This window comes from Lissotriton vulgaris, chromosome 4_1 (assembly GCF_964263255.1).
Source record: "Lissotriton vulgaris chromosome 4_1, aLisVul1.2, whole genome shotgun sequence".
Classification (NCBI taxonomy): domain Eukaryota; kingdom Metazoa; phylum Chordata; class Amphibia; order Caudata; family Salamandridae; genus Lissotriton; species Lissotriton vulgaris.
Window position 1 is genome coordinate 1986975418 of NC_141691.1, and position 19683 is coordinate 1986995100.

At 44.4% G+C, this 19683-nt stretch overlaps 1 protein-coding gene across 1 annotated transcript in view; it reads right to left on the bottom strand.

The window, feature by feature from the left end:
* The window catches only part of TOP1MT (DNA topoisomerase I mitochondrial), a 1598136-nt gene that overhangs the window by 1446785 nt on the left and 131668 nt on the right, over positions 1 to 19683 (bottom strand). The window contains exon 3 of the mRNA XM_086966300.1: positions 11430 to 11529. Within this exon, the coding sequence (XP_086822426.1) occupies positions 11430 to 11529 (100 nt within the window). The remainder of the gene's footprint in view (positions 1 to 11429; positions 11530 to 19683) is intronic.

The window sequence follows — 19683 nt, forward strand, 5'->3', positions numbered from 1 at the left end:
GGTTGTGAACTGGAAGAGTAGCGGTGCTGATTGCCACCTCTATATGTGGAGAATCCTCTTCCTCTTGCTCCTCTGAAGGGCACTTTGCGATATTGTAAAGTTCCTAAGGATTTGGCCGTATCCGTATCTTTCTTTATGCCCTGTAGGGCGTCATCCACGTGATTGCCAAATAACATCTCTCCATCGTATGGCAGATCTAGAATTTTATTTTGTACATCCTGTCTGAACCACGTGGCTCTCAACCATCCCTGGCGTCTCAGATCCGCTGAGCTGGCTAGCGCTCAAAATGCTGTGGTTGCTATATCCATAGCGCAGTCGATTATCTCCGAAGAGGCTCGCTCTCCCTCCAGCAAGATCTTCTTTACCCTGTCCTTAGATGTATCCTGAAGTTCTTCCACGAACGGAGAGAGGTCACACCACATCTGGCGATCGTATCTCCCCAGAATCGCCAAAGCATTAGACGCCCTAACGAGGAGGCTGGCCATTGCGGAGAATCTTTTTCCCACATTGTCTAAACGCCTGCCCTCTTTATCCGGAGGCGTTATTAGCGGCGTGGATGGGTTTTTTGATTTGCACTGTGCGGCCTGGGAAATGACCGAGTCCGGCTTTGGTTGAACTAGTAGACACGCCGGGCTGCCATCTGGCGCCTTATATTTTTTTCTCCAGTCTGGGGAGCACCGGGAGGACTGTGGCCGGATTCTGCATGGCCTTTAGGCCTTCAGACCAAACATGTTCAATGATGGGGATTGATCGTACGGATTTCCGGAATGGTTCTTTGAAATCATACAAAAACCATTCGGACTGAACTGCGGTAACCGGGAGACCAAATCTCTTGGAAGCTCGTTCCATCAAGTTGTGAAAATCTCCGACATCTGCTGGAGGAGAGATGGCGTTATCAGGCCCTGTGACGTCTGGATCTCGAGGGTCATCCTGATTCCAGTCTATATTCTGGTCTTGGTTAGGGTCCTCTTGTTGGTCCACATCTGATGATGCATTATCATCATATGTATCGTCCTGAATGGGCACTACCTCTTGTGGATGCTCTACAGGCTCTGTTTCACGCCCTCTTGAAGGCAAATGGTGTCCTGCCACAGGCTGCGATAGCTGTGGCGGAGGTGTAGGAGGGCGCACCTGTTGAACCTCTTGAGGAGTAGGAAATTGCCTTCGATAGTCCTGCAACATAAGTTGTAGATCCGAGAGGAGAGTGGATGGCATCGCCACCATAACCTGCCGAGATTGACGCGAAGGTTTCTGCAAAGGAACTTGCATGCTTGGAATTTCCTGTTGTTCATAATAATCTTGTGGAACATATTGTTGTTGTTCCATTTCCCCTTCCTCAGAACTGATGTCCTGAATTTTTACTTTTAAGTCAGAAGGGCTATAAGCCTGGCCAAAATCGCTATGAGCCTCCTCTTCAGAATCCTCGTCCAGCAGTAGGTTAGGAGGAAATTTTTGGACTTGCCGTGGAGACGTCATTTATGGTGTTATTTGCCTCCTTCTGCGCGAAAAAACAATTTTTTCAGTCGTCGACGGTAGTGCCTTCATAGACTGTGTCGCCGACGGAGGTGCCGACGAAGAAACTGCGTTCGTCGTCGAGGATTGAGTCGTCGACGAGGTCATCGTCGACGATGGTTGGAGCGTCGACGGGATCGTCGACGAACTCGTCGTCAGCAGCAAGGTCACAGGTGTCGTCGACATGGTCGTCGTCGATGTCGTCCTAGTAGTCGCCTAAGCGATTCTCGTCGTCATCGTCGTCGACGTGGAGAAAGTAGTTTTCGTCGACGACGAACAGGCATCAGGTGTTTTAAACATAGTCGACGGCGCAGGTGTCGTTGTCGCAGCCGTCGTCGACGAGCCCGTCGACGAGGCTAATTTCACAGACAAGTCCTTTTCAATAGAAATCGTCGGCGTACCTGTGGTTTTCACCGTCGACGACCGCGGTTTCTTGTCGGCCACGACTTCTCGAGCCGTAGTAGAAGGCTTTTTCACCCCTCTATCCCTGTCAGAGGGTGGTGAAGTCACAGGGGCAACCTTCTTCACCTTTTTGAGGGTTGCGACTCCTCAAGCTTTCCCTGCCTCTCCTTTTCACCGTGGTGAGGAGATTTTTGGGAAGCAGGCCTATCAGGCCTATCAGACCTATCAGAGGTCCCTGGCAAGGCCTTGACAAGGGGCTCGTCAGAAGTAGAAGGGGGAGACCTACCCCTCTTCTTCGCCCTTTTAGATGACACCATCGACGAGGAGCCCTCACTGTCAGAAGACATAAGTTGTTTGCGGTCTTTCATTTTCTGTAGCCAAGTGAGGAGACGTCCCTCTCTGTCCCTCAAGGTCTTGGTGGAGAAGTTTCTGCAAATCTTGCAGTCCGTGGCTTTATGATCCGGATAAAGGCAGTATATGCAGTCTTCATGTTTGTCCTCAATAAACAACCTCTTTTTTTGAGCACGTAGCACAGGCTCTGAAAAGTGCTTTCTTCTCCTTGTCAGACATGACGAAAAAATAGACACAAGTTAAAGAAAATATACTAAGAATTGAAGAAAATGAGCAGAGCTCAATGGAGACTCCCTTGCACAACGTGCGGTAGAAAATCTGAGGCTCTCTCAGGAAGCTTCTATGGGGTGAGGCTGCTCTGATTGGCTACTGCAAGAATTTGGTCTCTTTTACAAAAAGAGGTGGATAAGCTACAAAATGAGATGAGGCCTATGCCTATTTTTTCACTTTGCGCTTACTACTAAGGTATTTTCTATTTACCGAGGCTCCCATTCCGACGACGGGGAATGATACAAAGCATGGAAATCTATTAAAGTTCCAATACTGGGGCAAAACCAGTCATGCCTCAAAGCTTAGTCAACATAGCACTGCCTCAATTACACTAGCCAGCACACTCAGCAAAAAAAACTATGACGGCAGAATTTCAAACTGACTGGTTTGTCCCAGGCGTTACAGAGATGGTAAAAATATACCCCAAACTCACACTGGAGGTCATATCATCGATACCTAGACCAACTGGGCCATTTAAGCCATTACACATCAACTTCATTGACACTATTTATGAATGTGCTTATTACAGATATCTGTTTCAAAAAGTCTGCCCATACTCTAGGTGGATCGAAGCCTGCCCTAGTGTGCACTGTTAAGCCAAGGCAACAGCAACTTTCCTAGTTGGGTAAGTATTACCCCGGGAGGGGGGTACCAGACGTTATACAGTCAGACAATGGGAAACATTGTCAACATGTTCAACATCTGTACCCTGCTAGGAATAACACAAATTAGCATCTGCATACCACACCCAAACCAAGAGCATCATAGAAAAACTCAATCACATGTTAAAAAACAAAATAAGGACAATTTGCACCAGCCTTAAAAAGAAGTAGCTCCACTGCCTGCTCCTAGCCATAGTTGCCCTATAAAACACTCCTAGCAGTGATTACCATCTCACAACACAACAGACCGCAACTGGCAGATTGATGGAGATGCCCATTCCAAAAACAAGGAGCAGATTAAGCTCAGAGGCTAGCTCCAAGGCACTGGGAGACAAATTGTATGTATAGCTCTCTCAGAACTAGCAAAAACTGCTAGGTTATTATCCAAACAGGTCAACCACAGAACCTCCAAGGGCACCACCAAGTTACCATATCAAATACCCCACCCCAGACAAGAAGTGTGCATTCGAAACTTCGTAAAGAAGTGGAAACAAGCCAAGCTTGAGGGACACTACCAGGTGGTCTTTGCAACACTGACGGCCCTTAAGATTGAGGGAGAAAGTGTCGGTCCATCTCTCTGATGTTCGGTTGAAGCCTTCCACAATGAACACACCATTGACTAACTACAAACATTTTGGTTTGAACAGATAATGATATCACAGCCACCAGGGGACCACATACACCTCCCCGGGGCCCCATACTGAGACCTGCAATGTCAAATGAAAAGTAATGTATGATTTCATTGTTATGTACCCTCTCTCTAATATCGGTGATACCACACTTACTCATTGCCAAGGAACTACAGAGTAAAAAGAAGTCTATTTAAAAGTTACAAAGCAAAACCAAAGGGGATGATGGACGGAGTGTTGAACATTGCAAATACTCACCCCCAGTCAACTGATCCGGGTGTAATCCATCATCATTCTTTAGCTCACTCCGCCACCCCAGTTCATACATGGCCATATGCAAATCAGTCTGACCCTGTGCCTCATGGGAACAGTCCAGCCCGAAGTGCCAAGCCAGGTCTTCCCTGGACCGCAAACAAGCATCTTCAAATATTCAGGTGGGAGATGCTTAAAATGTTGAACAGCACTGAGCTCGGACTCAATTTGATCAAGGCTTAGAGTGATCCTCCTCATGGTGATGGAGCACCAATATGTATTTGACTCAATATACCAGTTGTACAACCCTTTTATTTAGCACCTCGCAATTTGCAACTCATTGCAAGTTGCAAATCGCGAGGAGCTAAATGAAATGTACAACAGTGTTATTACACTGGTCTGCGATTCCCAATAGGGTCGCAAATTGCAAGGCTCTAATTGCGAGGCTCTAATATTAATGAGTCTCTCGCAATTTGCGAGCCGATTGGGAATGCCAGCCCTTCCAGGGATGGTGGCCTGCTGGGCTCCGCAGACCACCATTAGTACATAGCATGTTGACTCGCTATTAGGAAGGGACAGCCCTTCCTAATAGCGAGAGTCGCAAATGCTATTTTGCGAGTCAGGGACCCGCAAAATAGCATTTGTACAGGCTATTACCCTATTTTGTGGCTGCAAACGGGAAGATCTCCTGTTTGCCGCCGCAAAAAAGGGTTGTATATCTGGCCCAATGACTGTAATGGAGGGTGTATGCAAAGATCAGTGCGGTCTGCTTCACATTCATCCCAGAGAACGACAGACAATGGAACATGAATTCTTGCCATCCAAGTATTGCACCATTTACAAAGAGAGATGTGTGAGGAGGGGGGTGTCCCTTATCAGGAGTGGTTTTCAAATTGGTTCTCCTAGCACTCCCGGTGGATCTTCGGTTTGTGCAAATTTTTGTTGCCAGTTTTCATTGCGTTTTTATGCGGGTCTGTATAGTTGTGGCTTACCTGCTGTAAAAACGCAGTCCTAAAACTGGGAAAAATGCAAGTAACTAGGAAGGTAGTGGTTGTCGAAAGCGAGCATAAAGAACAGGCCCCCTATAAAATAACTGTAAAAAAGTAGGAATTAGATAGTGTAGTTGAAGAATCAACTATAGAGGGGATTGTGGGATTGTTATACATGGAAAAGGTCAATGCTAATATCGAAAAAGAATACATTTATGTATGAGAACAAAATTGCGTCTTTATTAACAAAAATCGTCCCTTGTGAACTCCATATCAACCCCACTGGCAAATACGTAGTCAGGTAAGCACTGCGATCTAGGTCCGAGGTTACCGATTGATAGGTCACAGGTGGGATAACACTTAACCGGCAGACATATGCACGAACAGGAAACCTTAGATCGATCCCACAGATAGGCGCAGCTACAATACAAAGGTCAAGGGAGATTGGCCCCAATAAAGCACACATGACCGGAGGGGGTACACGCACTCCTGAAATACCATAAAGTCAGTTAGGAACATATAGACAATCAGGACAGAGCACACAAAGTGATAATGCGCTCCAAATGTAGGACATCTGGACACTTTATTTATTTATTTATTGACATTTGTAGAGCGCGGCGAATACCCGTGGGCGTCTCGGCGCTAGTTAAGGGATTGGATTAGCAACTGGGGTAAAGAAGATATACAAGGCTATTGGTCACTGTGTCCATACACGGCCAAGGCCCAACTGAATTTTCCATTCGACAATTAACTTATGACTCCAAAGGCAGCAACTTAAATTCCTCACCATACATGGATCACCAAAAACCTTTAATTAACTATGATGAGCTGTATAAAGGAAGCTTTGAGTTGCACGGTTTCCCTTGAGATCAGTGTCCCTCCAGGGCACTCAAGGAAATCATTCCTTAGTTTGTTCAAAAAAGGTAGTAAGATTCTCTTATAAAGTTGATATCATTCTCTTGTTTATTATTTTTGTTGTAAATTCATCACATTATTCTTTTCATAATTTCATAATGTTCAGGCAAGTGGCCCGGTGGCCCAATGCATTTCGGGCTCTGCCCTTCCTCAGGGGCCGTGTGGGTTTCTGAAAGTGACCAAGTACAATATCAAGTCAAATGTTCATTCAAAATACATGTGGTACACAAGTTAACAATGTATCATGCATTTGTAATCATGCATAAGGGTGAGATGGGGAGATTCCAGTGTGATTCATCAGGTATAACGCGTGTTTGCATCATGCATGTCAAACGGTGCGGTGACTGAATGACGGGTGTAACACAAAAAGTAATGAAATTAGTGAACTGAAAGTGCCGGCAATTCGTAAGCTATGGGGATAAGGATGTGAGGGTTTAGTGGCGGTACTGATCGTAAACTTGTGCTCCCGTTTTAGCAGTGAAAAACATGCAGCGTTTGCTGTATAGCAATTCTGACCTGATTCAAGTGTGAATCTTGTCCTTTGGGAGGGTTACTACGAGGCTGCAATAAAAGTTAAGGGGAACAGTGCAACTCAAAGTATCGTTTTCACCCCAGGTACAGGGGGAGTTACTCCACGGGCACCACCCACCCATATAGACATTGACTACACTATATACTAGGTGTGCGTCTCCTACAAGCCGCTTTGGGACAAACTGTATAAAGGAAGGCCACAGACTAATTGTAAATTGAGATAGTCCTCAGACCCTGTGCCTGTAGCTGTTTTACTGGCCGCTATGTTTAATTAAACAAACTTTTCCCGTTTGGCCACACGCATCTTGTTTTATCCAAGATATTACATGTTCAAGTAACAACACGCTCCAGGAACCAATTGGCCTGACTTGTTTTGCCCAGGACATATTGAAGCTAATGGATGTTTTCACAGCTGTAGTGATGTTATCAATATTAAAGCTTTACTCACCACTGACAGCCTCAGCAAAAATCTGTGAAAGAATCAAGAGCTAATCTCAAAAGTATCCAGAGTTCATATAGTTGGGCTTGTGTCACTCTTCTAGGTACAATGGCTGGTGCTATGTTTCAGACAAACCTTTCAGTACAAGGTCTTCTGACCTGCTCCTCTTCAAAGCCATAGCTTAGGTCTAAACGTTCAGGGAAGTTTTTATACTTTCTGGATGTCTTGTGGCATGGTCTCCTTTCATCAGGTACACATCTCACATTCTGTGCTGCTTTAATTCAATCAATCAATCTGCTCATTTGCTTAGACCTTTGAATCAATGTCCCATCAATAAAGGTTTTGGACGCTGCAGACTCTTGACCTGAAGTCTTAAAGAGTTTAGGCTTCTTGTCCTGCACCCACATTTCTAAACTTTCCATCTCCTACCCATTCGATCATCTTTTTCTGCACTCTCAGACTGAGCTGCTATGATTGCATGCACCAGGTTAAAATTACTTCTGTCAGAACTGAATCTTCCTTACTTTTGTAGTCTGCCTGTGTATCAATTTATGACGATTCATCGCTTCATTCAGTACTATAGAGACCATTGTAGGACATCCTCATTTTCCATTAACTACAGACTTTTCTTTTGGAACATGTAGTTTATGATAACCTTTCGCCACCATCCATGTAGTCTGAATTCCGTTCTATAAACCCCACCTTTTCTGCTCTCTCGGCACTAACGACACAAGTCACTCCTGTCACATTAAATTGCCCCCACTTCTTATTCTACTAGACCTTCTGGCAGAGTCTGATGTACTTGATCAAGGTGTTCTATCGCAAACCTCTACAATCTGGTGTTCAATATGGTCGTTTCAGAGATTTTTATATTTGTACAAGCTTCTTGCCCTTTGGTTTTACTTAACATCTTTATTCAGACCACTCCCCAACAAATTTCTCCTATGAAGCAACTTCTCCAACAAGGTAATGCCTCACAATCATGGATAGTCCGCCATTTTTAGGTCAGACATGAAAGCGCAGATGTCCATCGGCCTCCTGTTACCAACTCCTTTAACAGTACATAGTCTGGTGAAGTATTTCTAGCTCATCTTGTTATTGCCTGGTTGATGCATTGTTCTGCCTCCTATAGAGTGATTGCACTGAAAGGCACGAGGGGATATTTTACAACTCAAAAGTACACTGAATCATCACACTGTCTTTCCCCCATAAATGCACTGCCTAGAGAAAGCAAAGCTTTTTTTTTCTTTTCACAGTAGAAGTTTTCTTCATCTTATACACAGGAATACTGCAAGACACACATGTACCTAAATGTATTATCTACACATGAACACAAATGCCCACAATCCAGCAGCGGAAAACCAAATAAGCTTTGGCAAAACCAATAGGTCTGACTGTGAGTTGGCAACTTATTGAAACACAGACGGCATGCACATTTAACGCTGAGCTATCGTCTTTGCGAATGTTCATTTTCAAGTGCAAAGAAATGTTGCTGTTTTCTACTTCAAAATATCATCCTTGTCCAGTCATGCGTCAATCCTTTCCTGATGTCCCCCATGCGCATCCCCAGATTATTTGCATAACTGCGTTCTTGTTTCCATCACTCTTAAAAAGGGAAGCCAGTACTTTTCTTCTTTAAATCCTTCTGTTCACGGGATTACATCGATTTTTTTTTGTGTATGTTCTTATATAGCGCTCGAATCACCCGGAGGCATCTCGGCGCTTGCATTGGGAACCCGTCCTGGCTTTTCCCTGTGAGATAGCCCCTACAGGGCATCCCCAAGGTGAAAGCCAGGCATCCCGCCGCGGGGGGCCGTTGTGGAGATTAAGCAAGCTTAATGCCCAGAGTTGCAGAGTGTGAACCCATGATTAGGGCAGGCACCAAAGCGAGAATTATCGAGTCCGTGGACATTTGAGCTCAAGACCCTGCCGCGTCGGGAATTGAACCCTGGTCCCGGGTCTGACCGATGCTTCAGGGTCTGCCTGCTCTAACCAGTGAGCCACACTTCTCCACAGGGACAAGCCACACTTACAATGAGTGATGTTTTACTTATCCAGAACTGTTGCTTAGTTAATAGATTTATATGAAACAGTGCAGCTCCAGTACAAATTCATTTTTTAAATTAGTTCTGCTATTGACTAGTAAAAACCTTCAAATTGGCACTGGAGAAAAAAAAACGTGGTACTTACCTGTAACTCTCGTTCTCCAGTATTGACTTGACCAGGGCAGTCTCTACGACTGCGGCCCTGTTTGCTGGAGTGCCCATCAAAAGTATATGCTGTGCTGAAACATGGAAAAAGCGGTATACATTCATCCAACACTACTGCCTGGGTTCAGCACAGTGATTCAGGTGTGGGGCAAGCAGTGCGTCAGCATCTTTTCCAATGAGGCGAGCTTTCGGTCTTCTAATGTGTATATTTGTACCCGCCATGCGCTACTGGGTTATAGAACATGATTTTATAATATATGGTACGTGACTGCTAACTATTCTAAATCGAGCTTGTGAATCTGTGAAAGATCAAATACTGGAGAAAAATCGTGTCACTTACCTGTAACTCTCGTTCTCCAGTATTGGTATCTTTCATAGATTCCCACGGGAACCACCCTCCTCCCCTTGGAGGATCCCCTTGACAAGTGGTTACTATTCCCACTAGCGCTTGATAATCTGGTGGAGGATGCCTTTGCTGGGAAAGTTCGAAGGGTGCTATCGCCTAATTGGCTGAAGTTTGGTTATCTTTGAATGATCTAGATAAACTACAAAAGTCAATGTCTTTTTACTGTTGTAAGCTATGTATGCTATGCCTTCTGCTTTAGAATGACTCTCACCTCGACAACAGAGATGATTCAAGCAGGTGAATCTATGAAACATCCAATACTGCAAAACTCCTATTTTCCATAAGTAGTTTTAACCAGCATGCTAAAATACAATCAAATGAAGAACAAGAGGCTCTGTCGGTAAGACCTTAACCGTGAACAGTCAAACAATTGTTTTACCATCTTTTTAGATCCTTGAGCATTGTGCATGCCGCAGGCTGTTAGCCTTAAATGGCACTGTCACAATCCCTTACTGCATGCTTAATGATAATTAACAATGTAGTTATCTGATTACATTTATTTTTCAAATAGTAAAATAGTGGTTTGTACATTTCTTTAGAAATCCCACTGGACTGTTGAAAAGGTTAAGAATGATGTTCATCTCATGATGAAGAGGAGGACATATATAAGGTAAAGCTATACATTTGAGCCTGAGAAAGAAAAATAGGCAGTAAGATAGAATGGCAGACATATGGTTACGAGTTGGAGGTGATTTACTACACAACCAAACAAAACAAACAAGAATTAATAAATGTAATTTCCCACATATAAATCCAGACTCTGGAAGATTAGGACCTATATACAAAGAACTAACCAGAATGTGTTGATGTGGTTTGATCACATGGTGAATAGGCTACACAATGCAGGAAATAGCCTTGGTATCCCTAATAATAGGGGGAAAATAAAAACTCCTAGTGTAAGTGTTCAGGAATCGAACATCTAACCGACACTGTTCATGAAAGCCATATTACACTAGAATTTCCAAAGCATCACAAATGCAGTAAATGCCCACTCTTGACAGGACACGACCATGAGGGCTGTTGGAATTGCAAATGCAATTAGGGTGGGTTGGAAAATAGGAGGAGAGGCGAGGTGCAGGATGAACAGGACTGGTGAGCTACAAATTCAAATCTCAAATGTCAACATCGTTTTGGACACCCAAAATTAGATAGGCTTTATATGTGAGCCTCATGTACATTGGGGAGTGGAGGGAGGTATGAGAAATAAATCAGCAATATTTAAATTTAAGGTTTAATGCAACATGTTCAAAGTACTGAAAGAAACTCAAGTTTGAAGGAAGAAATACTTTGTATTTAGTTTACCACAGTACAATCAGGTTGTATGGATAGGACACTTACTCCTGTCAATGGCAAAAGTAAATCCAAATTTAGGTTGGGAAAGATGGTTAACATCCCTCCAAACTGGTGGTGGAATGGTGGAATACAGTGCATTTTCCCAGGAAAAAAACAAAAAAATCTAAAATTGCAAATCTAGTTATACAAATGTATACTCACTACAATGTACCCATTTTAAGCTATTATGCACAGTAATAACATTACAATTTCAGATCTACTCCTGGGAATCCGCAAAAGTTGCAGATTTCAGAATTCCATGGCAGGATTTAACTTCTAACAGGCTAAACACGGAGTCCTAATACACAACTAGGCCTAGTTATTCAGGCAAGCATCTTGTACAATGATGTGCTTGCTGTGTGGCACAGGACCTATCAAAAGTTCAGTAAACTATAGGAAAGACATCTATTTACATATAAATTCCATCTGCAAATTGGTACATTAATAGGCTTTGAAATTTGCTCCATATAATATTTCAAGCAATAGCACTCCTCTGCAAAATGGTCAAATGGTTGAGGTATTTTCCTACCTGTTTATCAACTGGTGTGAACTGTTTTTCTATGCATTTAGTTTCCTCTCTGGGTTTTTTAATCTCAGCCTCCACGCAGTCATTGAAAATCTTCCTTTTTCTAGAAAAAGCGTCAGTTTAAACCATTATCAATCTGATCCATTACTCATTTAATAAAAACTGTTTAAAGTAAAAAAATGTAAAACGCTCCATGTTTCTACTCAGACAGTTTGAAAAAATACATACTTGAAAGAATTATAATACATTTTTCGGATTCATTTCTCAGATCCACTTTTGGCTCCATGTAATTTTACATAATGTGTTACAGCATAAATCTCATTGTCTGTTGAAGACAAAAATTCATGACATAATACCTGAACACCCATTGAGGCATTTTTGTTTACAACACAAATACTTTCAGACTGCTATTAAGTCAGTAGAAGAATCAAAGATTCATATAAAATACATCACATCTGCCATTTTTCCTTGGGTGCTCATGCTCACCTTGCCATTTTGAAACTTCTTTGATTGATTTATCAATATCAGTACATTAGCTCTCTCCAATACTATTAAAGTCCAGCTTCAGAGGATAAGATAGTCTCCACAAAATACTAGAACGTACAAAGGGTCACCTTTTCCAGTCTAAGAGCTCAATATGTTCTTTTTACACCATAGGTATGTATATTCATACATTTAATTAACGCCTCAAAAGGCGTACCCATGTCACATGCCCACTAGATAAGGATCAGTCTCATGACATCCCTCCAACAGACTGGGCCTCATCAATATATAGTGCTTACTATTCTAGAAACTGCTACAACTGAGAGTTTATAGGTGTTTCATCTTGAGCACACATGGATGTCTGTGGTTGGTCACAAATTGTTAAACACTTCTACATCCTTCTCTAGTACCTATTTCAGAGTATATTTAGGTGTATGGGGAGGGGCTGTATCACCATCAAATGCTTTATTCAGTGACGAAGTTGCCATATTAGTTCAGCAAAGAGAAAACTCAGGTTACTTATCTTTTTGAAATAGCAAATGCCTAACTTGGATTGGTCAATAGGCTTTCCTGTTTTCAGTTTATACTCTCAAAAGTTAAAAAAAAATATATATTATACACACACACACACACAAGATTAATAACATAATGTCAAGTCAAATGTACCTTTATTTCGGCCAACATGGCCCAGAAAGTGCAAAATTTACAACAAATTAATTTTTTTTTAAAAGCATTAAAACCACGAATGAAAAGAAAGCTCATGGCATATGTACAGTTTAAAATGAATAAAACATGGTTAAAAAGTAGGGTCAAAATATTGTCTTCCTCCCTGACTCGTTACATAGCAGCATAAAGTTTTGTTTCAAAGTGCGAGGTGCATTATGCAAAATTCATTTACTATTTTGTTCCTCCCCTTGTTATGCTTTTCCTTCCTACCAAAACCAAATAGTAAAAATAAGGAAGTTCAATAGCTAGTTCTTAGCCGCTAGGACATTTGAAAAATTAAGAAAGACCCTTCTGGTGCACCACATTGAGAACAAAAACCCCGCCACGGAGTAGAATATTGGGGTACTCGGATCACATTTCAGTATCGTAAATGTTTTAACACAGGACCCCCTGCCTAGGTTTCTGCAAGTCTGGGCTAACCATCTCCTTCTCATTTTGTCATAGCCCGGACATGCAAAAAAAACATGAAGCTCGGATTCCCCAGAATGATCACAAGCAGGGCACCTGGACTCATTTTGAGGTTTCCATTTAGAGGTCATGCAACGCAGTGGCAGAACCCCAAATCGGAACTGCAGATAGAGTTTTCTAGCTGCCGGGGGTTTGATTAAATCAAGAACTCTTTCAAAGATGGGGCTGTCCTTGATATCCAAGAAGGTTAAGGTTGTTTCGCCTATATTGGGATTAGAATGTAACAAAGCCATCCTATAGTTCTTGTAAGAGATTTTTAGTTGTTTCTTAGAGATTTGGGAACAAGCTACCACCGGATCAGACCAACAATCCCCCAAACCCATTTCAGCTAATAGATGTTTAATATGAGAGAACCAGTGAAGCCTAGCAGCGCCCCTAATTTCTCGAACTTCAGACAGTTCCTCTCTGTAAATAATGAGTTCCGGGGTCGACCATAAGCGGCGCCAATATAAAAGGGGTCTAAGGCATAGCACAGTCTCCAGATCCATTAAACCCAGATCGAAACGGAGAGGGACTAGAGGGGTGCTATGCGGTAATTTAATGAGATTCCTAATATATTGGTTTTCTATCTGCATTAAGGGCCTAGACCTACAATGTCCCCACAGTTCTGCCCCATACAATGCACCCCCGCATGCCTCGACCTTCTAAATTTCCAGTGCCGGGCTGATGGCGCTTCTATTGGAGTTATTGAAAACCTTCAGAATACCCCCTGTAGACTGAGCTAATTTTAGTGTTGATTTCCCTATATGTGCCCCCCAATCCATTGTGTCGGTGATTGTAATGCCTAGTTACGTGAATGATGTTACTCTTTCTAAGGGTACATTATTTAGTAAAGGGTTTGGACGAGTGCTCTTCAGTTTATTAAAGACCATGAATTTGGTTTTCTGGAGGTTGATCTCTAGCCCTCTATCCTCACAGAACAGTTGAAATTTGTCCAACACCCTTTGAAGCCCCATAGGGGATTTTGATACCAAAAGCGTATCGTCGGCAAACATAGCCGAGATTTTTTTTTAGGCTAGTTTGGGGGCATCTAGGTTTTTTTCCTCTGCCAACACTTTAATCAAGTCATTTATATAAAGGCTGAATAGTGTCGGGGCAAGTACGCAACCTTGGCGCACACCTCGTTCAATCGGTATCGGGCCGATAAATTGCCATCCTTACCAAATCAATTTTTTGTGCAAAGGTGTTTTCATGCAGACGTTGTATAAGGTGTACTAGGTATGCCGGGGCTCCCAGCTCAAGTAAGACGGACCATAATTTTGACCTGGGCACCAGGTCAAAAGCTGACCTCAGATCAACAAAGATCAGGTACAAGCTTCCCCTCTCAAGACAAACCGTCTTCCAATGGAGTAGCTGAAGTCTTAGGACCTGATCTATGGTAGACAGTTTTTCCCTGACTCCTGCCTGGAGCGGAGAGAGAACACTCATCGTCCGTCCATCCAGGATTGGAGTCTCAGTAATATGGCTCGAGCAAAGATCTTTTGTGTGATGTCTATCAGACTAATTGGTCTGTAATTGCTTGGCAATAGAGGGGACCCCTTATTGAAAATGAAAACAAGTTACTTACCTGTAACTTTAGTTCCCCAGTATTGGTAACTTTCATAGAGTCCCATGCTTTGTATCATTCCCCGTCGTCGGAATGGGAGTCTCGGTAACAAAAATACCATAGCTGTAGGTACAAAAGACAATGGAAAAAGGCCTAGGCCTCATTTCCTTTTGTAGCATATCACCCTCTTTGTGTAAAAGAGACCAAACTTTGGCCTCAGCCAATCAGAAGTGCCTCACCACTTAGAACCTTCCTGAAGGAACCTCAGAGCCACAGATTTTCGTAGCCGTTGTGTACTAGACACCATATCTGTTGTAGGCTAAGCTTTCCCCGGGGAGGTGGGTGGGCGCATGGGAATCTATGAAAGTTACCAATACTGGGGAACTAAAGTTACAGGTAAGTAACTTGTTTTCTTACCCCAGTATTGGAACTTTCATAGATTCCCATGCTTTGTTTCAGAGTAGCAAGCAGTTGGCACGATAATCACATTTCGCATTGTAAATAATAGCAATAGACAACATGACATTAGATACAAAATGTGAAAAAATGGAAGGTGGGAAAGAAAGGAAAGCTCACCATTAGTGGAAGAGGTTCCTCAGGACAGCCTGTCCTACTGCTGCATCATCTTGTTGCAGAGATTCCAAGCAGTAATGCTTGGTAAAGGTGTGGACGCTGCTCCAGGTAGCAGCTCTGCAGATATCCTTAATTTGCACCCCCGCGAAGAGGGCTGTTGAAGACGCCACAGATCTTGTGGAATGCGCTCGTATCTTCCCAGTCAGAGGTTTACCAGCAGCCTTATGACAATGTAATATAGCGCTTGTGATCCACCTTGAAACACCCTGTTTGGATAGTGGAAGGCCTTTACTCGGTCCCCCGAAGGCCACAAACAGTTGAGAAGATTTTCGAAAATCTTTAGTACATTCCAAATAAAACTTTAAGCATCGCTGCACATCCAACGAATGCAGCGCTTTCTCCGCTGGCGTAGAAGGTTGAGGGAAGAATGTCTTCAGAATGACCGGTTCATTAAAGTGGAAATCCGAGGGAACCTTTAGCATGAACCTAGGGTTAGTCCTCATGATGACAGTGTTCCTCTTGAATTGAAGGAAAGGTTCTTGGATGGTCAAAGCCTGTAATTCTCCTACACGCCGAGCCGACGTGAGAGCAAGGAGAAGAGCCAATTTCCACGAAAGATATCTGATGTCAGAACGATGGACTGGTTCAAATGGACCCTTCATAAGTTGAGAAAGGACCAGATTCAAATGCCATGTTGGAGGAGGCGGTCTCACCGGTGGATAGACCCTGAACAAGCCTTTAAGAAATTGCTTGATTATTGTGGAAGACCATAATGAAGGCCCAGAGTCTGTCCTTCTGAATCATGACAAAGCAGCCAAATGGACCTTAATTGATGAATGGGCTAGACCAGATTTGGCCAAAGACAGCAGGTAAGGTAGGATCTGATGAGGCTTGGAATTGAATGGATCAATGTTTTGTTTACGACACCAACAACAGAATCTTTTCCACTTAAGGCGGTAAGTTTTGTTAGTTAAAGGAGCCCTTGCTTGGGACAGAACTTCCCTAACCTCCCTTGACAATGGCAGGTTCATAAATTCTCGCTGTTCAGGAGCCATGCAGTCAGGTGTAACGACTGAGGGTCTGGATGCAAAATCTGTCCTTCGGACCTCGTGAGAAGATCCGGCAGAATCCTTAGAGCCAAGGGAGGAGCTATCGACAACAGATGGAGCTCCGTGAACTAGAACTGCCTCGGCCAAGCCGGGGCTATCAGGATCATCCTGCACGGTTCCACCTTGAGTTTGATTAGTCGTGGTATCAGAGGAATGGGAGGAAAAGCGTAGACAAATGTCTTCGACCAGGCTATAGAAAGGGCATTTCCCAGTGAATCTTGATGGGGAAGCCTGCTTGCGTAAGACCGGCATTTCTTGTTGGTCGGAGTGGCAAAAAGGTCGATGTCCGGCCTGCCCCACAGGCTGAAGACTTGTTCCAAGACTTCCTGATTCAACTCCCATTCGTGGCTGACCGAGGATGACCTGCTCAGTCTGTCGGCGTTTTCGTTTAGGACGCCAGGCAAGTGTTCTGCCATCAGTGACATCTTGTGCTGGATCGCCCATTCCCAGACCTGCTGGGCTTCTCGTGACAATGGGCGCGATCTGGTCCCTCCTTCCTTGTTCACATAGTGCATGGCCGTGGTGTTTTCCGTCCTGATAAGCACTTGTGAACCTTCCAGGCGAGGAAGAAACGCTTGCAGAGCCAGTCGTATCGCCCTGAGTTCCAACAGGTTGATGTGGAGGCGTTTTTCCTGGGGTGACCAATGACCACTGACATGTAGGTCCTGCAGCACTGCTCCCCAACCCTCCAATGGCGCGTCCGTCGTTATCACTTGTGGAGACGGGTCGCTTGCGAAGGATAGGCCTTGGGACAAGTTGTTTTGATCTGTCCACCATAAGGCCGCGTCCCTCATCTCCGGAGTGATAGTCACTCTGTCGTCGAACGAACCGTGGACTTGCTTCCATTGACTGTCCAGTTGTTCCTGCAAGGGACGCATCCTCAGTCTGCAATGGGGGATTAGTGGGATACACGATGATATCACTCCCAGCAGAGACTTGTAGCGGCGTACTGAAAGAGACTTTCTTGTTTGCAAGTCTTGGGCCATGGTTTGTAATTTCTGCCTCCTTTCCGGAGTAGGAAAAGCTCGTGATAGCTTCGAATCCAAGATGGCTCCCAGAAACCATGTGTCAGCCATGCGTTGTTGCTGGAAAGACTGAGTGATTTTGGCATCAAAGGCCTGGCCTTTTGTTGGTTGCAGTCTTTTCTGTCAGGAAGGATACAAAGAATACAACTTGGAGAAGAAGCTTCCGCAGTGGGAAAGTTAGAATGTGGGGTGCCTCAGGGCTCGGCCCTATCCCCACTGCTGTTTAACTTATACCTACAGCCTCTGATTGCCTCCCTGGCGAGTATGGGCTGCACAGTATACAATTACGCGGATGACACGCAACTGTTGCCGAGTGTCGACAATACAAGTGCCGCTCAACTCCACACTCAGAATATCTTGAGATACACGGTCCAGTGGAGGACAGGAAACCTCCTAAAAATCAACCCAGATAAGACTGAGGTCCTGGTGATTCCATCAGCCACTTCACCATGGTGTGATCTCTACTGGCCCGCAGAGCTAGGCCCAGCCCCAAAACCCAGCCTGAACGTGAAGAGCCTGGGGATCAAATTGGACTGTGACCTCTCTATGGTCAACCAAATTTCCTCAGTAGTGGGCAGTTGTACTAATATTATCCGACAGCTACGGAAATTAGTACCTATCATTTCTCAATCTATGCTACGTTCCATTGTCGCAGCCACTGTGATCTCAAGAATAGATTACGGAAACGCCCTCTACCTTGGCCTACCAAAAACTGACAAATAGGCTACAGGTGGTGATGAATGACGCTGCCCGTCTGATTTTCAGATTGCCAAGACGTACCAAAGCATCCCCCCGGTTACAAAGTCTCCATTGGCTCCCTATCAAGGAACGAGTGGAATTCAAAAGCTTGTGCATAGCCCACAAAGCCATCTATGGTATGGCGCCCGCATACATTAAAGATCGTCTGGCAGTGTATAGCCCAAAGAGAGTTCTCAGATCCTCAGACTCTCAACTATTGGTCTGCCCTCGGTACAAACTTGCCACCAAGGGCGTAAGAGCCTTTTCGGTGCTGGTTCCTCAGCTATGGAACACACTACCTGAGCCACTGCGCAGGGAAGAAAACCTTCTACGCTTTAGAAGGGGGTTGAAAACGTTGCTGTTTAGGAGGTCCTTGTGAGCCACTTAGGCTAGTGGATGCCTTCTGTATTGTCAAAGTTGTTGTTTTACCATCGATTCCCGAGCGCTTAGAGGCCTGTAGGTGATTGAGCGCGCTATAAATCAAAAATAACAATAACAATAACAAACCGAGCCCTTCTGGACGGGATGTGGCAAGATTTCTCGTTGTTTAGAGTGAGACCCAGGTTCTGAAATAAATTGGTACATGCCTGAACCGCCTGTAGCGCTGTTTTTCTGGACGGAGCTTTCAGTAACCAGTCGTCCAGATAGGGGAAGACCTGAAACTTGTGTTTTCGCAGGAAAGCTGCTACTGGCGCCAGCACCTTTGTGAATATTCTTGGGGCTGAGCGGAGTCCAAAGGGTAAAACTCTGAATTGGTAATGGCTCTTGGCTACTGTGAATCGCAGAAACCTTCTGTGCGCTGGGTGAATCGGAACGTGGAAATAGGCATCTTCGAGATCGAGTGTGGCCATGTAATCCACCGGGCTGATCAGCTTCAAGATGTCCTGGAGGGACACCATCCGGAAGGACAGAGAAATGAGATAGGTGTTTAGCCCCCTGAGGTCTAAAATGGGGCGCCACTTGTCGAGCGTCTTCTTCACCAGGAAGAACCAGGAATAAAATCCTTGACCTCTTTGGTTTGATGGAACTGGCTCTATCGCCCCTTTACGGAGCATCTGTTGAACTTCAAGCCGAAGGAGACGCTGGTGTTTTGAAGGAGTGGCTGCCGGGGGCTTGGGTCGTGGAACTTGTGTGAACTCTAAGGTATGCCCTTTCCGAATGATGTTGAGCACCCAACGGTCCGATGTTATCTTGGACCAGTTGTGAAGGTATTTGTTGACCCTGCCTCCAACTGATGACTTCCTGAAGGAGGGTCCAGTAGGAAGAGCCAGGAGGCCGCTATTGGCGCTTGGACGAATCTCGTCCTTGTGCCCCTTGCTTTCCTTTACCGTAAGGCCTGGAGTAATTGGAAGACTGGCCCTGCCGCTGCTGGTAAGGCTGACTGTGTTGTTGGGAACCTGATCCTGTGTTGGAATAGCGTTGTTGTTGGAAGGATCCTCTGTAATTAGCACCCCTGCCTATGGATCCCTTGAAAGGCGACTGTGAGAAGGTGGCGTGATATGCAGTGCTCACTATTCTAGTGAACACTATGTATCAGTCCAGCAACCCTTATTGATGATTGGTTGTAAGTCAACCTTATAGACCAGCTA